Genomic DNA, 19,189 nt, shown 5'->3' with positions numbered 1-19,189 from the left:
ATACTTCTGTTAGATAATCTGGGTATTATTAACATAATCGGGGCTCGTATTTGTTTGCTATTTTAGCTCTATTTAAGAGAAAAAATATGCCGAGTAAAGGGTTTATTTGTTGATTTAAGATCCTAAAACTTTCCATTTTCGAGTACTAAATAAAGCACCTCAGAATGCCCAGAATGCACCAGATTGCACCATTGTTTTTAAAAATGTCCAGGGGGCCAGGCCCCCGGACCCCCTAGCACAGTTATGAATCCACGTTAATAGAGGCCTAGCTACGCCCTTGGTTACACACAGGTACTTAAATCTATTCGCCCCTCCCCCTTAACAAAAACGTACAGCGGAACAGGAACAATAGCATGTAGAACTAGAAAGAATCTTGCTTGAGTCCGATTTTTTTAATGGAAGGCGGTGGGGAGAGGGGCAATACGAATAAACACCTGTACTTATATATATAACTCTTTTTGTTGTGATTAGGACCCGCCACAAGGCTATCACATACCTTTTCTTACAGGTTTGTGTAACTACTACTTATAGACATTGACACACGCATGTAGTGTAGTTCTACAGGTTATCTAAGCTGCGTCCAATCGACTTATGGATTTAATGAAATTCCGGCACACTCGATCCCGATTTCATTTGCCATGTCATTGTAGTGTTTATTTTGTCACAAGACAAATATTGGATGTTATCGATACCGACCACCTAATCATCGTCGGCTACAGCTAGAAACATTGTCGTGGAGTAGTATTGATCGGCCTTATCACACATCAAATGGCGGAGAAAGACAATAAAATCCCCGCTTGTCATTCCAATATCCTCTCCTAACAAAGCTCTGGTTTGACCCCGTGGTAGCAAAGCGTTAATACTGAGTACATGGCACGGTAGCTTGGGAATTGAAACTGTTTTCATCGACTTTGATAACGTCCTTTTTATTTAGTCTGGCATCCGAGTACTCCAACTGATGACCCGTCCCTTTATTGAACATTCTGACGGCAGACCAACCTTGCCAATGATGTATGGTCTAAAGCATGTATAGACATTTTATCCACTGACTGTAGTTCATTATTATTGACGATTCGACAATGGTTACAGTGTGACGTTACACTTCAATAATAAACGAAACATTATTAATACTCCAGTAAATTAACTATAAGCCGGACAGGTCTCTTGTGATCACAAATAAAAACAGTTTATTACACTAGACAGGACGTCACATATTGTTTTATCTCGATAATCATAAATTGTAGTGGAAGTTTGAAATGGAGAGAGGTTTTAATGTGACGTTGGAAATTATTTTCTGTAATAAAACGTGAAAAGACAACATCACATGTTCCATCACATGTTCCGTATTAGGCTTGAAAAGTTCTAATCGTCAGTCTGATTTAGTAAGGCAGACTCTCATAATATATATATATATATATATATATATTGTTTAGTGTCCGTTACAATTTAAACGTTCGTAACATACCGGCAGATTCTCGTCGAAATTAATCGAGTTGCAAAAATAAGTCTATCAAAAGTTGTAATTCATAGTATTTTTCATTCATTATATGCTAAAATTGACGTATGCCTAATATGCTTATAATGAATTGATTCGTCATTTTATCATGTCTGTGCCAAAATGAAAAAAATCAATCTCGTGTCAATTGACAGATGTGGTCAGGTTGAGAACAGCCTGCAATATATTTAGTGCTAAATGACAAATTATCTTCACGAGTCGTTCGTTCAACCGTAAAGTTCTGTAAATTTAATCCGATTCTGCCCTGTTTGCCAATAACTTTGGCCAATTTTTTTAAGGTGTTGGATGACATAAACACGTCTAGTTAAAGTTTGTAGTATTAGAGAGACAATTATATTTGAACGGTCGACGAATATTTACCTGTACCTCGAATACCAGTGTAAACTACACTGTCTGCACATACTTGTGTTAGACTGATATACGAGACACACAACTCCACAGTTTTGTATAGAAGGGGAACGTCCTTTTGTCGTTTTATTCAGATACAACGGTTAGTTAGGGCAATTAAAATCACGTTGTTTTTTTCACCGTGGAAAGCAAGCACTGTGTGTATATTTGAACCGTTTGGCCAGATATTTTATAGTTCGTGAACAATACTTGATTTGAGTATGCTTACCTTCGCTGTTGATATAAGGGTATAATTAAAAACATGTTGATTATCAAAAAACACGTTGACGACTTTTCAACAGTGAAATCAATCAACAGAAGATCCGGAGACCAATGTTTCTGATTGGGATCGGGTCAGTTTACTGGGATGCGGTTTTGGCAAAAGATCTCGTTATCATACAGCTTGATATCGCGATAGATCTGTAGAGCTGTCACAACACAAAAACAAGAGGACAAGGGCATATGACTGAAGTGCTTGCAACTTCTGAATCCTGTTGTTAGGTCCCGGAAACAAGAAACCTTGTATCAATTCTGTTACAATTTAACGATGACATATTTTTAGGTCACCTGAGACAAAGTGTTAAGTGACCTATTGCGATCGCCTTTTGTCCGGCGTCGTCCGTCGTCGTCCGTCGTGCGTCGTACGTCCGTAAACAATTTACATTATCGACTTCTCCAAAACCCCTTAAACAATTTCAATGAAATTTTTGCAGAAACCTTCCTTGGCCAAAGGTCAACCAAAATTGTGAATTATATGGTCCCCAGCACACAGGGGCCTGAGGGGCGGGGCCAAAAAGGGTCAAATTGACTAAAATTTCTCATGTTTCCCCCGGGGGAGGGGGTAAACTTTACTATAATTTATATAGGGAAATCACATTTTGGACCAGCATTTGTTTAATTTCCATTGGAATTAATTCAAACTTGGTTAGCATTATCAGTATTGGATATCAGTTTGATGATATGCACAAATCAGCCCTGACTGACCGTCACCCAGGGGTTGATGGGCGGGGCCAAAAAGGGTCAAATTGACTAAATTTTCAAAAATCTTCTTCTCAAGTTCCAGATATGGTAGAATCAAATACTCTTCATAGATGGAAGGGTCTTAAGGTGCTTTAGCAAAATTGTGAATTTCATGACCCTTGGGTCTCGCGTTTCCCCCTAGGGAGGGGGTAAACTTTACCATAGTTCAATTGTGAATTATATGGTAAATGGTCCCCAGCCCCCAGGGGTCTGAGGGGCGGGGCCAGAAAGGGTCAAATTGACCAAAATTTAAAAAATCTACTTATCAAGATCCAGATATGGTAGAATCAAATACTCTTCATAGATGGAAGGGTCTTAAGCTGCTTTACCAAAATTCATCTGACTGACAGAACCATTATTTGTACATAGTACATATACTACCACCTTTCACACTACTTTTGCATTGCATGTAGTTCAAGTTACCTTTGTTACAAAATGAGTTCTTTTTTCATTTGGCAACATCGATAACATCAGTTTTTACATAAATCAGGTGACCATTAAGGCCCATGGGCCTCTTGTTTTCAAAACTATAGAAATGTGTCTGTTAGACACGGATGCACCGCTTCCTGTTTGGCCGTACACGCTGTTAATTGGGGCGTGTGCTATTTTTAGCAAGTAAAAAATCACATTTTAGTGTATATCGAGTACTTATTAAATTTGAGTACATTTTCAAGAAAAATAGAACAGAAGTCGCATCAAACTTGTAATCGGACATCACAAACTTGTAATCGAACATCACAAACTTGTAATCGGACATTACAATTTTTCCCACAAATGCATAGTTATATCACTAATACGATTACATGCGAAACTCCGACAGAATTTTAGATCCATGGCTATAGTCTCTGGGCTATAAATAACTTCCTGTCAATCAGAAGACGTCTCGATGTTGAAATTACTTTTTGATAGCTCGTTGATGGTTCTTAACTTACGACGATAATTATAATCTATCAAGTGTAGGTCATTTCGACCGAACAGGTCAACATGAGTAGGCCAATGGAAGGCTGCGACTTAGTCAGTTAGATTTCTTAATATGTCGTCAACAAAAAAATAACAGGCTGCATCTGGCACACACAAACAATTTGGCCTGGATTCCGACAGATAATTTATAAGTTTTCAATTAATGGAAAGACACGATCGTGAAGGACTGGTAATTAGTTTCAGTAATTAGGGACAGCCATTAATGTGAGGAAAGTCACGGACGGAACAGGCGACACAAACTAGCACTGGCGCCATTTTACCCAGAACACCGCGTTTAAGTACATGCTTACTTTAATTGACTGAGGTGGTCCGAATGGAACCTTTACGGACATGCAGTTTATCTGACGTAGAGCGTATGTGACGTAACAGAAGATTTCCCGCGGGAAGGAGGGGAAATGGGTAGGGAATGTCAACTGACAATGATATTCCCTCCAACATGTTAGGTAAACAATTGGGAACATCACTAGGATTCGCAACTTGATCAAGCTTGTAGCTGAAGTAATTATATTCAGTCCCTAGTCCTATGTTGTTACTCACTGGGGAAGTAATTATATTCAGTGTCTAGTTCTATATTGTTATTCCATAGGGAAGTAATTATATTCAGTGTCTAGTCCTATATTGTTATTCCATGGGGAAGTAATTATATTCAGTGTCTAGTCCTGTGTTGTTATTCCATGGGGAAGTAATTATATTCAGTCTCTAGTCCTATATTGTTACTCCATAGGGAAGTAATTATATTCAGTCTCTAGTTCTTTGTTGCTATTCCATATACAAATTTATTCCTGTTTACATTTGTCTGCATTCTTTCTGGAATTTCATTGGAATCTTATTATTGACGTAAGTAAATCATGCTGTTCCGGCATCGTATTTCCGGTTTTGTTCGTAATATATGAATGCATACACTTCACATGTTGCATGTTGTAATTTTTGTTCTGAAATTTTATAACTCGATGTGTACAGCTTGTTTTTAACGCTATCTGTTCTACGTTTTGTTTGTATTATTTTTTATCACTCGTTTTTTAGGTCACCTGAGCTTTGCTCAAGTGACCTATTCTAATCGCTTTCCGTCCGTCGTCGTCCGTCGTGCGTAAACTTTTTACATTTTCAACTTCTGCTGAAGAACCAGTTGAAGGATTTTTTTCAAACTTGGTCAGAATCATCCTTGGTAGATGAGGCTACAAAATTGTAAAATGGGAATTCCTACCCCAACCCTAGGGGCTAGGGCGGTGCCCCAAAGGGAAAATTAACCAATATTTCAAAAATCTTCTTCTCCAGACTCAGAGGTACTACAGTCATTTTCTCTGCATGGAAAGAAAGATCACCAGGGACTTTACTTAAATTGTAAATTGCAGGACCCACGAGCTATTCGTTCTCCCCTGGGGAGGGGGTAAAGTTTACTATAGTTTATATAGGGAAATAACACTTTTGGGTATATTTTGACAACTTTCTGTAGGAAATTATTTTTACTTGGTGAGAATTATCCTTGGAGGAAGATGGTTTCAAATTGTAACATTGAAATTCCTACCCCAACCCTAGGGGCCAGTGCGGGGCCCCAAAGGGAAAATTAATCAATATTTCCAAAATGTTCTCCTCCAGACTCAGAGGTACTACATTCAGTTTCTCTGCATGGAAAGAAAATCATCAGGGGCTAATCGTAAATTTCAGGACCCCCGAGCTATCCGTTCTCCCTTGGGGAGGGGGTAAAGTTTACTATAGTTTATATAGGGAAATAACACTTTTGGGTATATTTTATCCATTTTCAGCAGAAAATTACTCAAACTTAGTCAGAATCATCTTTGGTGAATGAGAGTATTACTGTGTAAAATTGGGATTCCTGCCCCCTCCCCAGGGGCTAGGGCGGGGCCCCAAAGGCAACATTTACCAATATTTTCAAATTCTTATCCTTTGATGACATGACAAGTATTGTATTTCACTTAGTTTACATGCTGATATCCACATCACATCTAAACAATAAAATAAAGCTACCAGTATCTATGATATAACTCAGGTGACCGCTAAGGCCCTTGGGCCTCTTGTTTAGAAATGTTGTGACTATTTCCTGAAATCATTTCAAGTCTCGTAAACGTCGCTATGCATTATATCACGATACGAATTTTGTTATTAACACTGATGTAACATTTGCAAGAAAAGTTGAAAATTTACGACTGGCAAATAAGCATACTCGATACCAGCCTTGGGATAAATCATACCCAAGCCTCTTATTTTTCATAATCATTAACTTAGTGCTGGAAATTGCGATTTAAATATAAATGTTAAATAATTCGCACATGTAAAAAATGTCAAAATAACTTTGAATTGCAAATCATTTCACGCTGTTTCAGATCGAATTTCTTTAACCTCTCTTTCGATTTCAGACCTCATGACTTTGAAATGTTTACCTCATGACTTTGAAATTCGTACAAAAATTATTCGGCGTATGTGCATGTAAGGTATATGTAAAGAATAATGCATTTAATTTAGCGCGAGAATAACACAAATAAAAATAGCGGTAAGTATGATGGATTGACAAGAAAATTATAAACATTTTTTTTCTGTGACAGTTTTGCCGATAGATGGCGGTTGGAGTGAGTGGGGCGCGTGGAGCACGTGTTCAGTGACGTGTGCCATGGGGAAGAGAAGCCGGTACAGGTCCTGTAGCAGCCCCGCCCCGGCGTATGGAGGGCAGTTCTGTAATGACTATCCCGTCCAGTTCGAACCCTGCTTCTCTCCATGTCCTGGTTTGTATAAAATACTATTTTGTTTTGTTTGTTTTTGAATTAGTGTAATCACAACAGCTAAAGAAGGGTGCCTCGCGAGATCTATACCGCCGAGAAGTAAGGGTAGTGAAGTGAGAAAAAAGGATCTAGGCCCAAAGATTTACATTTGGGGTAGCAGATCAGTTTGTTTCTTCAGTGTCCCCTATGACAGAGGGCAAAGGGGAAAGTCCACGACTCTTTAGGGGAGGTACACATTCGTCGCCTCTTACGACAGGTGCGGTGGGATAAAGCGGATCTATTCTTTTCAATATCGCTTAGAATTTTTGCAATGGTCGAGAAATGAAAATCTGTGAACAGCAGGTGACTTTCTGTATTTGCATTGTCAGTATCGAGTAGTTTTGTTGTGTTTAGTCTTAAAAAATTAATTGTTTTTGTTTGTTTCTGTTATCCATACGGTAACGGATCACCGACGGGTCGGGACCCAATAATAGTTTCCCTAGAATTTCTTTTACTGGCTTAAAATTATGTCTGATACAATGTACTAAACAATACTCTCAAAAAACAACCTGTTGATTCCGATCAGACTGTTTGTTTTACAATCCCTCTGCCAAACAATCTGTATCCCTTATCCGTTTCAAAGTGTGCCTGATTCACAAGATGGCCGATTTATCCTGATAATAAAGCTTTCTATTAGCAACTTGGTCTCCTAATTTACAGATTTACGACAAGTGGGAAGGATTTTTATGGCAAATCACTACATTTTTTTTTCATTTGTGGAGAAATTCGTTGATTTCGGCACAATATTTTTTACTTTTTTTGGTCAAAAATGAAAATCCATAACGCTTTCTACAAAATCTAACATCTAATGGGAGTTTTGTCGTATTGTGTGCGATTATCGATCGTACAGATTTAGTTTATCGACTTCGAGTGTTGGTACACGGATTTGCAATATAATGACCGAATTGAATTGAAAAGCAGTGGAGTAAAGTACTTAAAGTGTATAACCAGAGTTGCATTGGTATACTCATAGGCCGACTGCAAAACCCCGACCATGACCTACTGCTGATGAATACTGGTGTTGGGATGTATGGCTGATCAATGACTTCACCATCAGCATTAGTGTAATACCCATGCACGGCTGTCACCTGTTTGGCTCGCATGTCGATACATAATTAGCGCTGGGGTTATAACGCGATCAAAATCTGAATCGTTGAGGTGTTTTGGGGAGCCAAGGTTCACACGCGCTCAGGAATTTCAGTCGAACTTAGAATCTAAACTGGAATTCATCATTGATATAATTGTAACTGTTGATAGATTATAAATTACGGCTGTTTAATCAAATGATTGTTGGATATTGGTCTATAGCAATACCCTATCTATATGCAATCGTTTAAAAGACCCCTTATAATTTTTTATTTACTTTTTGAGGTACAATTTCTTTTACAACGTAGTATATATATAATGCCAGTTTCGAACCATCAAGGGCACTGGATAACCTCACGTAGTTTTTTCCACCCTCCACAGGCTTCGCTTCGAAAATATAAACTATTATTATCAAAGAGCGCAGCCTAGCGGAGAGTAATGGTACAAAGACAGGTAGCCCAGTCTAAACAATTTAGTCGCTTGTAACTAACAAGGGGCATATGTTACAATGGTGACACATCTAGTCACTTGTTACTGTTTCGGCTTGATGTCACAGCGGCGAACTTTCTAGTCACTTGTTACTGATTCGGCTAGATGTCACAGCGGTGAACTTTCTAGTCACTTGTTACTGATTCGGCTAGATGTCACAGCGGTGAACTTTCTAGTCACTTGTAACTGATTCGGTTGGATGTCACATCGGCGAACTTTCTAGTCACTTGTTACTGATTCGGCTAGATGTCACAGCGGTGAACTTTCTAGTCACTTGTTACTGATTCGGCTAGATGTCACATCGGTGAACTTTCTAGTCACTTGTAACTCATTCGGCTAGATGTCACAGCGGCGAACTTTCTAGTCACTTGTTACTGATTCGGCTTGATGTCACAGCGGTGAACTTTCTAGTCACGTGTTACTGATTCGGCTAGATGTCACAGCGGTGATCTTTCTAGTCATTTGTTACTGATTCGGCTAGATGTCACAGCGGTGACCTTTCTAGTCACTTGTTACTGACTCGGCTAGATGTCACAGCGGGGAACTTTCTAGTCACTTGTTACTGATTCGGCTTGATGTCACAGCGGGGAACTTTCTAGTCACTTGTTACTGATTCGGCTTGATGTCACAGCGGTGGACTTTCTAGTCACTTGTTACTGATTCGGCTAGAGGTCACAGCGGTGAACTTTCTAGTCACTTGTTACTGACTCGGCTTGATGTCACAGCGGTGAACTTTCTAGTCTCTTGTTACTGATTCGGCTAGATGTCACATCGGTGAACTTTCTAGTCACTTGTCACTGATTCGGCTAGATGTCACAGCGGCGAACTTTTTAGTCACTTGTTACTGACTCGGCTAGATGTCACGGCGGTGAACTTTCTAGTCACTTGTTACTGACTCGGCTTGATGTCACAGCGGTGAACTTTCTAGTCACGTGTTACTGATTCGGCTAGATGTCACAGCGGTGATCTTTCTAGTCATTTGTTACTGATTCGGCTAGATGTCACAGCGGTGACCTTTCTAGTCACTTGTTACTGATTCGGCTAGATGGCACAGCGGGGAACTTTCTAGTCACTTGTTACTGATTCGGCTTGATGTCACAGCGGTGGACTTTCTAGTCACTTGTTACTGATTCGGCTAGAGGTCACAGCGGTGAACTTTCTAGTCACTTGTTACTGACTCGGCTTGATGTCACAGCGGTGAACTTTCTAGTCTCTTGTTACTGATTCGGCTAGATGTCACATCGGTGAACTTTCTAGTCACTTGTTACTGATTCGGCTACATGTCACAGCGGTGAACTTTCTAGTCACTTGTTATTGATTCGGCTAGATGTCACAGCGGTGAACTTTCTAATCACTTGTTACTGATTCGGCTAGATGTCACAGCGTTGAACTTTCTAGTCACTTGTTACTGATTCGGCTTGATGTTACAGCGGTGAACTTTCTAGTCACTTGTTACTGACTCGGCTTGATGTCACAGCGGTGAACTTTCTAGTCACGTGTTACTGATTCGGCTAGATGTCACAGCGGTGACCTTTCTAGTCACTTGTTACTGACTCGGCTAGATGTCACGGCGGTGAACTTTCTAGTCACTTGTTACTGACTCGGCTAGATGTCACGGCGGTGAACTTTCTAGTCACTTGTTACTGACTCGGCTAGATGTCACGGCGGTGAACTTTCTAGTCACTTGTTACTGACTCGGCTAGATGTCAGAGCGGTGAGCTTTCTAGTCACTTGTTCTGATTCGGCTTGATGTAACAGCGGTGAACTTCTAGTCACTTGTTCTGATTCGGCTTGATGTCACAGCGGTGAACTTTCTAGTCTCTTGTTACTGATTCGGCTAGATGTCACATCGGTGAACTTTCTAGTCACTTGTCACTGATTCGGCTAGATGTCACAGCGGCGAACTTTTTAGTCACTTGTTACTTATTCGGCTAGATGTCACAGCGGTGAACTTTCTAGTCACTTGTTACTGACTCGGCTAGATGTCACAGCGGTGAACTTTCTAGTCACTTGTTCTGATTCGGCTTGATGTAACAGCGGTGAACTTCTAGTCACTTGTTCTGATTCGGCTTGATGTCACAGCGGTGAACTTTCTAGTCACTTGTTACTGATTCGGCTTGATGTCACAGCGGTGAACTTTCTGGTCACTTGTTACTAATTCGGCTTGATGTCACAGCGGTGAACTTTCTAGTCACTTGTTCTGATTCGGCTTGATGTCACAGCGGTGAACCTTCTAGTCACTTGTTACTGATTCGGCTTGATGTCGCAGCGATGAACTTTCTAGTCACTTGTTCTGATTCGGCTTTATGTCACAGCGGGGAACTTTCTAGTCACTTGTTACTGATTCGGCTTGACGTCACAGCGGTGAACTTTCTGGTCACTTGTTACTAATTCGGCTTGGTGTCACAGCGGTGAACTTTCTAGTCACTTGTTACTGGCTTGTCTAGAGGGATGATACAGGTGCAAACCATTTAGTCACGTGTATGTATTATTACTTACTCAGCTAGAGGTATGTCATATTGGTGAATCATCTATTCACTTATTAATGACTCGGCTAGAGGTACGTGTATGTCACAATTTTAAACCATTGCGTCGCTTGTTACATTTGTACGGTAGCTGTATGTTACAGCGATGAACCGTCTAGTAGTCACCGAGTAGACTCGATTAGAGGCACGTTACCATTGATTCAGCCCAATGGACGTTTCTATGTTACAGTGGTGATGAACCATTAAGTCGCCTAGAGACACTTATATCGACAGAGAATAGGAAGTCCTGTGTTCGACTCCTACCGGAGTCACTTTTAAGAAGGTGACTATTATCAAATAACCATAACAGTAATCAGGATTTCTGAAAAAATGCAAATGCTGCACTTCTTAAATCATAATCAGTCATCACTTATAACCAAAACAGCTTCTATACTAATTTCTACCTAACACTTCGGTTCGAACGTCTGTGGCACAGCTTATTGAGCAATATAGGCTAGGGTTGACGAAACCCTTTAGACAGTGCTACGTTACGGTGTACATTTATAGGAAACACAGACTATATATTAAATTGGCAATGCGTCATAAAACAACATACTTGTTTAGAAAATCATGAATTTTAATCCTATTTGGTCTGAATAGACAAGATTTTAGTTAACCTAACACAAACATATCGTGTTGCTCGGGGCCCTTGATAATAGCGTTTTATAGATGTAACGCGCTTCCCGGTGTGCTAACTCTGATTAAAGCTAACGTGATACCGTTTGAGATCGGTGGTGATACAACGTTGATGAAAGGCAGATATTACATACAATGATATCGGAGAAATCAGATATTCTTCGATTATTAAAATTTTGATAAACAAGCTGGGTGTTTTTGATGTTTGTTCTTCAAGATAATCATTACATAAAAGGGGTTTTAACGGATCTTTTTCTGTGCTCGTTGAACAGTAAATACCTTGTCGTTAGAGGCAGGGTAATTAATGTCTTTTTCTGACGAGACTTAAAATATGGTGTTACACACGCATAGTATAACTTGAGTCTAGTCTAACCGTAGCCATCGAGCACTTTACTACAGGAGCCAGTCACATGGAACTTTGCGACATATTTTGTCCTAGAAATCATTGAACTGTTTTTGTCTCGTTTTTTTTTATTTACTATTTGAATGACACAGCTTTGCAAGCAAACAGCATATAATGCGCGCTAGCGCATTATGATGTGTTTGCTTGCAAAGCTGTGTCATTCAAATAGTAAATAAATACCATACAAAAACAATTCAATACTTATATTTACGTTTTCTCTGCCTTTTATTTTCTTTTTTAACTTACATTTATACTTAAAATTTTAAATTCCCGCCTTATCGACAGTCCACACAAATTCGTTCAATAGTTGGAACAGCGTGTTGTCACGTGCTGATTGGCAAACAAAGTAGTACTTTGAAACTTTAACAAACACTTCAATTTTATTCCACAATTCAGTATCAATACAATTGCGTATGATATGTCTATAGGGTGATTAAAGTTTATCAATAGAAATCTGAGCTGAAAGTTAGATATGAAATTGTTTCGATTTTCCCCCGGAACAAATGTCGCGCATGGATAAATACAGTGAACACCGTGAATCCGTGAATCCGACCCTGCCCTCCACGAGGGAGTTATTTTTGGAAGTTGAATGAGTAGAGAGAAATGTTCGAATTTGTGAAGAATCCCGGCGTTAATTTATTTGTTGATTGTATGAAAACCTGACTACAGTCGGTAGATCCTACAACAGCCTCGTTATTTGACATTTCGTCAGAAACTGAGGAAACCGTGGCTGATAGACGCGTGAACTTGCGACGGAGCACAGGGGTTCGTTACAAATGTCTGAAATACACATGTTTATGTGTGCTGTGACTCATATCAGTAGGTCTATAGCATTATGTGTCAGTAGGTATATGCACTACAGACATCTGTAACGAACCCCTGTTGATCAGTACAGTGTAACAGACGATATTTCTGATAAATTGCATGAGTGATTAAATTGTTTCCATTGCAAGAATTGGTTATTTCAACCGATGTGCATTTTGTACGATAGTGCAGACCTTGGTCTTGTTTTTGTTGTCATCAAAGGTTTTTTTTTAAATATTTTCTTTTTCTTTGCACAATTACAATTACATTGTCAAGTCTCACATTGTCCAGCGATATTTCAGCAGCCATCATGTTTATTTACATTGGATATTGTAGTTCCGGTCGGCGTTGTATTAATACGCTAAGAATTTGTCTCGTGGTGCATGGCATTTAAAGTCCCATCAACGACACAGCTTTCAAAAAGCCTATACAGTGACAATGCCATGCAAATGTAAATATTCGTAGTTGTTCTCTATACACGCATCGTATACTTGTGAGGAAATATCGCACAAGGCGCTGACACGGTTACTATATGACTATATTGGAAGAGAATTATTTTTTTAAATGTTGATTATCTGAGAAAATGTTTTTAAAAGTGCCACACCCCCCTACCGTTACTGTAAGTTACTCAATTTTCAGAAGTATTGTGTCAGTTATTCAATTATTAGCGAAAAGTCTTGATTCGCGAAGTGAATAATAGCAGGTACAGGATTTTGTTGTATGCATCCTGTTACAATGGTCCTGACTAAATACTCGCGATGTTTTGAACTCAGTAGCTACTCTACTTGCGACCGTATGCAATACATGTATGATACCCAGCGATATGTTAGTGTTTATGTTGCGATCTGGTCTTTAGTACGAACCTATAGCTAGTCATTCTGTGCGGAAGTTGTGAACTCGTATGCAGTTCTCAGCGATGTTATTTTAATGCTTAAAATAATGAGTTTCTTAAATTACATGCTGGTTTGGGAAATGCGGAGATCTCCCGAGACAGGTATAATTGTTTTAAAAAATAGTTGTGCTTCTTATCCAAGAAAGTCTTTTGTAAATAGTTATATATAGTGTTAGCTAAATAAATGTATCATCCCGGCTTCCTTTTACCTTGAGAACTAATTCTGCTGACGGTGCTGACCCGTTACTGTAGCTAGCCCTCTCTCCGTCACTGGTTGTGTAATCGCCTTATCCGCGACTTATAGTTCCAACCCGATGTCGTATCGATCCAGGAGAATATAAATGGGTGCGTGTGAAAACTTCATTGGTTTGTGATGCGTTTGGGGGATGAAGTCGACACGTTCGTTATCGCCAAACATGTACGAGCCCAGGCAATATCCTAATGGCTTACTATCGTCCAGGTCAACTCATTACTCCCGCAAATTTGCACGCGCAGCCATGTTCATTACACACGTGCCATCGATTCTCATGAGTCGTCTCGTCAGTAACGACCACTTACAGTGATGTCATTGCGAAAAAAAGCCTTATTTAGGACATTGGTTCCATAAGTACTCACTGTGCATGCGCATTAATATCTTGACTAAGAATCATAATGCTGTGGGGTTGTTATTGCATGATATACATGTGAATGTCTATGTCAATAGCCAGTAGACATAGGCTCAGGAATGTCTATGTCAATAGCCAGTAGACATAGGCTCAGGAATGTCTATGTCAATAGCTAGTAGACATTGGCTCAGTAATGTCTATGTCAATAGCCAGTAGACATTGGCTCAGGAATGTCTATGTCCATAGCCAGTAGACATAGGCTCATGAATGTCTATGTCAATAGCCAGTAGACATAGGCTCAGGAATGTTCCCCTTGGATATGAAAATATTTAAGATACGAATTATTGCAAGAGTTGTATCATGAATGCGTCCGCTATAGTTGTATCATGAATGCGTCCGCTATAGTTGTATCCGGAAAGCGTCCGCTATAGTTGTATCAGGAATGCGTCCGCTATAGTTTTATCAGGAATGCGTCTGCTACAGTTGTATCAGGAATGCGTCTGCTACAGTTGTATCAGGAATGCGTCCACAATAGTTGTATCATGAATGCCTCTGCTATGGTTGTATCAGGAATGCGTCCGGTATAGTTGTATCACGAATGCGTCTGCTACAGTTGTATCATGAATGCGTCTGCTACAGTTGTATCAGGAATGCGTCTGCTACAGTTGTATCAGAAATGCGTCTGCTACAGTTGTATCATGAATGCGTGCGCTATAGTTGTATCATGAATGCATCTGCTATAGTCGTATCAGAAATACGTCTGCTATAGTTGTATCATGAATGCGTCCGCTATAGTTGTATCATGAATGCGTCCGCTATAGTTGTATCATGAATGCGTCTGCTACAGTTGTATCATGAATGCGTCCGCTATAGTTGTATCAGGAATGCGTCTGCTACAGATGTATCATGAATGAGTCTGCTACAGTTGTATCATGAATGCGTCCGCTATAGTTGTATCATGAATGCATCTGCTATAGTCGTATCAGAAATACGTCTGCTATAGTTGTATCATGAATGCGTCTGCTATAGTTGTATCAGGAATGCGTCTGCTACAGTTGTATCATGAATGCGTCTGCTACAATTGTATCATGAATGCGTCCGCTACAGTTGTATCATGAATGCGTCTGCTACAGTTGTATCATGAATGCGTCTGCTACAGTTGTATCATGAATGCGTCTGCTACAGTTGTATCATGAATGCGTCTGCTACAGTTGTATCATGAATGCGTCTGCTACAGTTGTATCATGAATGCGTCTGCTACAGTTGTATCATGAATGCGTCTGCTACAGTTGTATCATGAATGCGTCTGCTACAGTTGTATCATGAATGCGTCTGCTACAGTTGTATCATGAATGCGTCTGCTACAGTTGTATCATGAATGCGTCTGCTACAGTTGTATCATGAATGCGTCTGCTACAGTTGTATCATGAATGCGTCTGCTACAGTTGTATCATGAATGCGTCTGCTACAGTTGTATCATGAATGCGTCTGCTACAGTTGTATCATGAATGCGTCTGCTACAGTTGTATCATGAATGCGTCTGCTACAGTTGTATCATGAATGCGTCTGCTACAGTTGTATCATGAATGCGTCTGCTACAGTTGTATCATGAATGCGTCTGCTACAGTTGTATCATGAATGCGTCTGCTACAGTTGTATCATGAATGCGTCTGCTACAGTTGTATCATGAATGCGTCTGCTACAGTTGTATCATGAATGCGTCTGCTACAGTTGTATCATGAATGCGTCTGCTACAGTTGTATCATGAATGCGTCTGCTACAGTTGTATCATGAATGCGTCTGCTACAGTTGTATCATGAATGCGTCTGCTACAGTTGTATCATGAATGCGTCTGCTACAGTTGTATCATGAATGCGTCTGCTACAGTTGTATCATGAATGCGTCTGCTACAGTTGTATCATGAATGCGTCTGCTACAGTTGTATCATGAATGCGTCTGCTACAGTTGTATCATGAATGCGTCTGCTACAGTTGTATCATGAATGCGTCTGCTACAGTTGTATCATGAATGCGTCTGCTACAGTTGTATCATGAATGCGTCTGCTACAGTTGTATCATGAATGCGTCTGCTACAGTTGTATCAGGAATGCGTCTGCTACAGTTGTATCATGAATGCGTCTGCTACAGTTGTATCAGGAATGCGTCTGCTACAGTTGTATCATGAATGCGTCTGCTACAGTTGTATCATGAATGCGTCTGCTACAGTTGTATCATGAATGCGTCTGCTACAGTTGTATCATGAATGCGTCTGCTACAGTTGTATCATGAATGCGTCTGCTACAGTTGTATCATGAATGCGTCTGCTACAGTTGTATCATGAATGCGTCTGCTACAGTTGTATCATGAATGCGTCTGCTACAGTTGTATCATGAATGCGTCTGCTACAGTTGTATCATGAATGCGTCTGCTACAGTTGTATCATGAATGCGTCTGCTACAGTTGTATCATGAATGCGTCTGCTACAGTTGTATCATGAATGCGTCTGCTACAGTTGTATCATGAATGCGTCTGCTACAGTTGTATCATGAATGCGTCTGCTACAGTTGTATCATGAATGCGTCTGCTACAGTTGTATCATGAATGCGTCTGCTACAGTTGTATCATGAATGCGTCTGCTACAGTTGTATCATGAATGCGTCTGCTACAGTTGTATCATGAATGCGTCTGCTACAGTTGTATCATGAATGCGTCTGCTACAGTTGTATCATGAATGCGTCTGCTACAGTTGTATCATGAATGCGTCTGCTACAGTTGTATCATGAATGCGTCTGCTACAGTTGTATCATGAATGCGTCTGCTACAGTTGTATCATGAATGCGTCTGCTACAGTTGTATCATGAATGCGTCTGCTACAGTTGTATCATGAATGCGTCTGCTACAGTTGTATCATGAATGCGTCTGCTACAGTTGTATCATGAATGCGTCTGCTACAGTTGTATCATGAATGCGTCTGCTACAGTTGTATCATGAATGCGTCTGCTACAGTTGTATCAGGAATGCGTCTGCTACAGTTGTATCATGAATGCGTCTGCTATAGTTGTATCAGGAATACGTCTGCTATAGTTGTATCAGGAATGCGTCTGCTACCGTTGTATCAGGAAAGCGTCTGCTATTGTTGTATCAGGAATGCGTCTGCTACCGCTGATCAGGAATGCGTCTGCTATAGTTGTATCAGGAATGCGTCTGCTACAGTTGTATCAAGAATGCGTCCGCTATAGTTGTATCATGGTTGCGTCCGCTAGAGTTGTATCAGGAATGCGTCCGCTACAGTTGTATCAAAAATGCGTCGGCTATAGTTGTATCAGGAATGCGTCTGCTAAAGTTGCATCAAAAATGCGCCTGCTATAGTTGTATCAGGAATGCGGCTGCTACAGTTGTATCAAAAATGCGCCTGCTATAGTTGTATCAGGAATGCGTCCGCTATAGTTGTATCATGAATGCGTCCGCTACAGTTGTATCATGAATCCGTCTGCTACAGTTATATCAGGAATGCGTCTGCTACAGTTGTATCATGAATGCGTCTGCTATTGTTGTATCAGGAAAGCCTCTGCTATAGTTGGACACATTAATGGTAGGCATTCAGGTAGGTTCTGCCATTAATATCACCACTATTAGGCAATCGTTGATTAGTGCCTTTTGGTTATTTTATGACCCAATCTCGACCTCAGTATCCTTCACTAAATTGAATTGATCGCATTTCTAGAAGCTTAATAACTTTCGTGAAACAATGTCCAGTCGAGTTTTATCTATCTAGTCATATCGGCGATGGTTTGAACGTGGATGCACGAACGTTGCCAAATAATGTATTGTTATGTGTTTTTTTAAGTTCGTTGGTTGTTACAAGCTTGTTTAATTTCAAACAGTTCTGGTTTCTAAAATTTCCTCGAGGTTCAGTTTTATAATACACCTTAATTGTTTCGATTTCAAATAAGTACGCTTACATCTTTTAATTTGTTTACTTTCAGACGCCATACCGCATACGCCATTACACACTCCCACGTATTACCAGGAGTGCGCATGCGGCTGTGAAATCAAGAAGCCACAAGGGGATGTAATCGGGACAGGACGATGTGACGGACTGTCGCTGTGGCTGCTGACTGTAGCAGAGGACCAAAACATCAAACTCAATTTTCAGTTTTTAAAATTATATGAGGACAAACAATGGATTAAAATCCGAGATGGTGATAGTGTAGACTCAAATTTATTGGCTGTCAGCTTCGGTGGCGTCATAGTGACGCAAGTGAAGTCATCATCTAATAAAATGTTGATCGAGTTTATGAGCAAGACTGATATTAATCTCAACACTACTTCAGGTGACTATCATTCGTCGATTAGAACAAATTCATCATCATCTACCAGATTATACCAGCTTAAACCCACCAGGAAAATCCACGTCCATGGCTTCATAGCCAATTTCAGCTCCATACGTAAGTTTTCACGTTGTGAAACATTTTATGTTTTTGTAATAATCATAAATATTGATTTGACGTATGTATATTTAATGTCGTCAGATTTATCAAACGACCACGAAATCGTGCGAATAAGACCCATCATGTGAGCTAGACATTCCAACTTACCTTATAGACCAGGTGAGCTAGCCATTCCAACTTCCCTTATAGACCAGGTGAGCTAGACATTCCAACTTACCTTATAGATCAGGTGAATTAGACATTCCAACTTACCTTATAGACCAGGTGAGCTAGACATTCCAACTTACCTTATAGACCAGGTGAGCTAGATATTCCAACTTACCTTATAGACCAGGTGAGGTAGACATTGCAACTTACCTTATAGACCAGGTGAGCTAGGCATTCCAACTTACCTTATAGACCAGGTGAGGTAGACATTGCAACTTACCTTATAGACCAGGTGAGCTAGATATTCCAACTTACCTTATAGACCAGGTGAGGTAGACATTCCAACTTACCTTATAGACCAGTTGAGCTAGACATTCCAACTTACCTTATAGACCAGTTGAGCTAGACATTCCAACTTACCTTATAGACCAGGGGAGGTAGACATTCCAACTTACCTTATAGACCAGGGGAGCT

At 40.1% G+C, this 19,189-nt stretch overlaps 1 protein-coding gene across 2 annotated transcripts in view; it reads left to right on the top strand.

Moving 5' to 3' along the window:
• Positions 1–19,189, top strand: part of LOC110442324 — a 64,028-nt gene that overhangs the window by 33,400 nt on the left and 11,439 nt on the right. Inside the window, exons 4-5 of one of the 2 annotated variants that reach the window (XM_021485879.1) lie at positions 6,466–6,642; positions 18,104–18,565. In XM_021485879.1, the coding sequence (XP_021341554.1) occupies positions 6,466–6,642; positions 18,104–18,565 (639 nt within the window). The remainder of the gene's footprint in view (positions 1–6,465; positions 6,643–18,103; positions 18,566–19,189) is intronic. The other variant, XM_021485880.1, reaches the window with a different exon arrangement.

This window comes from Mizuhopecten yessoensis, unplaced genomic scaffold (assembly GCF_002113885.1).
Source record: "Mizuhopecten yessoensis strain PY_sf001 unplaced genomic scaffold, ASM211388v2 scaffold716249, whole genome shotgun sequence".
NCBI lineage: Eukaryota > Metazoa > Mollusca > Bivalvia > Pectinida > Pectinidae > Mizuhopecten > Mizuhopecten yessoensis.
This window is presented reverse-complemented; position numbering and strand designations above follow the sequence as displayed.